The sequence below is a fragment of the Apaloderma vittatum genome, unplaced genomic scaffold, assembly GCF_000703405.1.
Source record: "Apaloderma vittatum isolate BGI_N311 unplaced genomic scaffold, ASM70340v1 scaffold38717, whole genome shotgun sequence".
NCBI classification, from domain to species: Eukaryota; Metazoa; Chordata; class Aves; order Trogoniformes; family Trogonidae; genus Apaloderma; species Apaloderma vittatum.
In genome coordinates, this window is record NW_009725221.1 from 1 (window position 1) to 823 (window position 823).

General features: G+C 62.1%; 1 protein-coding gene across 1 annotated transcript; it reads left to right on the forward strand.

Moving 5' to 3' along the window:
- Positions 1–5: 5 nt before the first annotated feature.
- On the forward strand, positions 6–539 carry CDIP1 (cell death-inducing p53 target 1; the record flags this gene model as incomplete). The annotated part of the gene is made up of 2 exons (XM_009872804.1): positions 6–126; positions 428–539. Coding segments are annotated over 2 exons (233 nt in total), but the record flags the coding sequence as incomplete, so codon positions are not given.
- Between the last annotated feature and the right edge of the window lie 284 nt (positions 540–823).

The following is an 823-nucleotide window of genomic DNA, read 5'->3' on the forward strand; positions in this document are numbered from 1 at the left end:
AGAGATCTTCCAGGGCGCCCCCGTGCAGACGGTGTGTCCCCACTGCCAGCAAGCCATCACCACCAAGATCACCTACGAGATCGGGCTCATGAGCTTCCTTCTTGGCTTCTTCTGCTGCTTCGTGGGGTAGGTGCTGCAAGCAGACCTGGGGCCTCCCTGCTGCCAGCAGCTCCGTGGTGACGGTCACTCAGCCCTGATGCTGGTGGCTTTGGCCGAGCTGTCAGGCACAGCAGGGACCTCAACACATCCAAGGGTGGGATGGGTTCCTGGGGTGACAGTGCCTGGAGAGCCACCTTCTGCCAGGGGAAGGGAAGGTCCCACCTCCACCAGTACTCGCTTCTTGCCCCACAGTGACACCCCCCTCCATGCCCGCAGACTGTGCCAGGGGCTGCCTCAGCAAGCTGAGTGCCTTCTGCCTCTCCTCCAGGTGTGATCTCTGCTGCTGCCTGATCCCCTGCCTGTTCGACGACTTCAAGGATGTGACACACACGTGTCCCAACTGCAAGGCCTATATCTACACGTACAAGCGCATGTGCTAACAGCACCCCAGGAGCTGTGGCCGATGGCCCCTCTCTCCTGCTGCCCTCCTAGTCTCTGCGTGTGCAACACCCCTTCGCTTAACCCTCCGGTGGTGTGTGTCTGTGTATCCCCAGCTCCTTCCCGCTCGGAGCTGCAACCACCTTCGCCAAGCTCCGCTCCTCGCTGTGAACAGTTGGATTGTCGATGCTGGTGAGGGGGGGAGGTGGGCCCAGGCCCCACATGTAGGGGTGCCCTGCAACGTGCAGGAGTGGAAGGGTGGGGCGGGGGAGTGGGTAGAGGGACA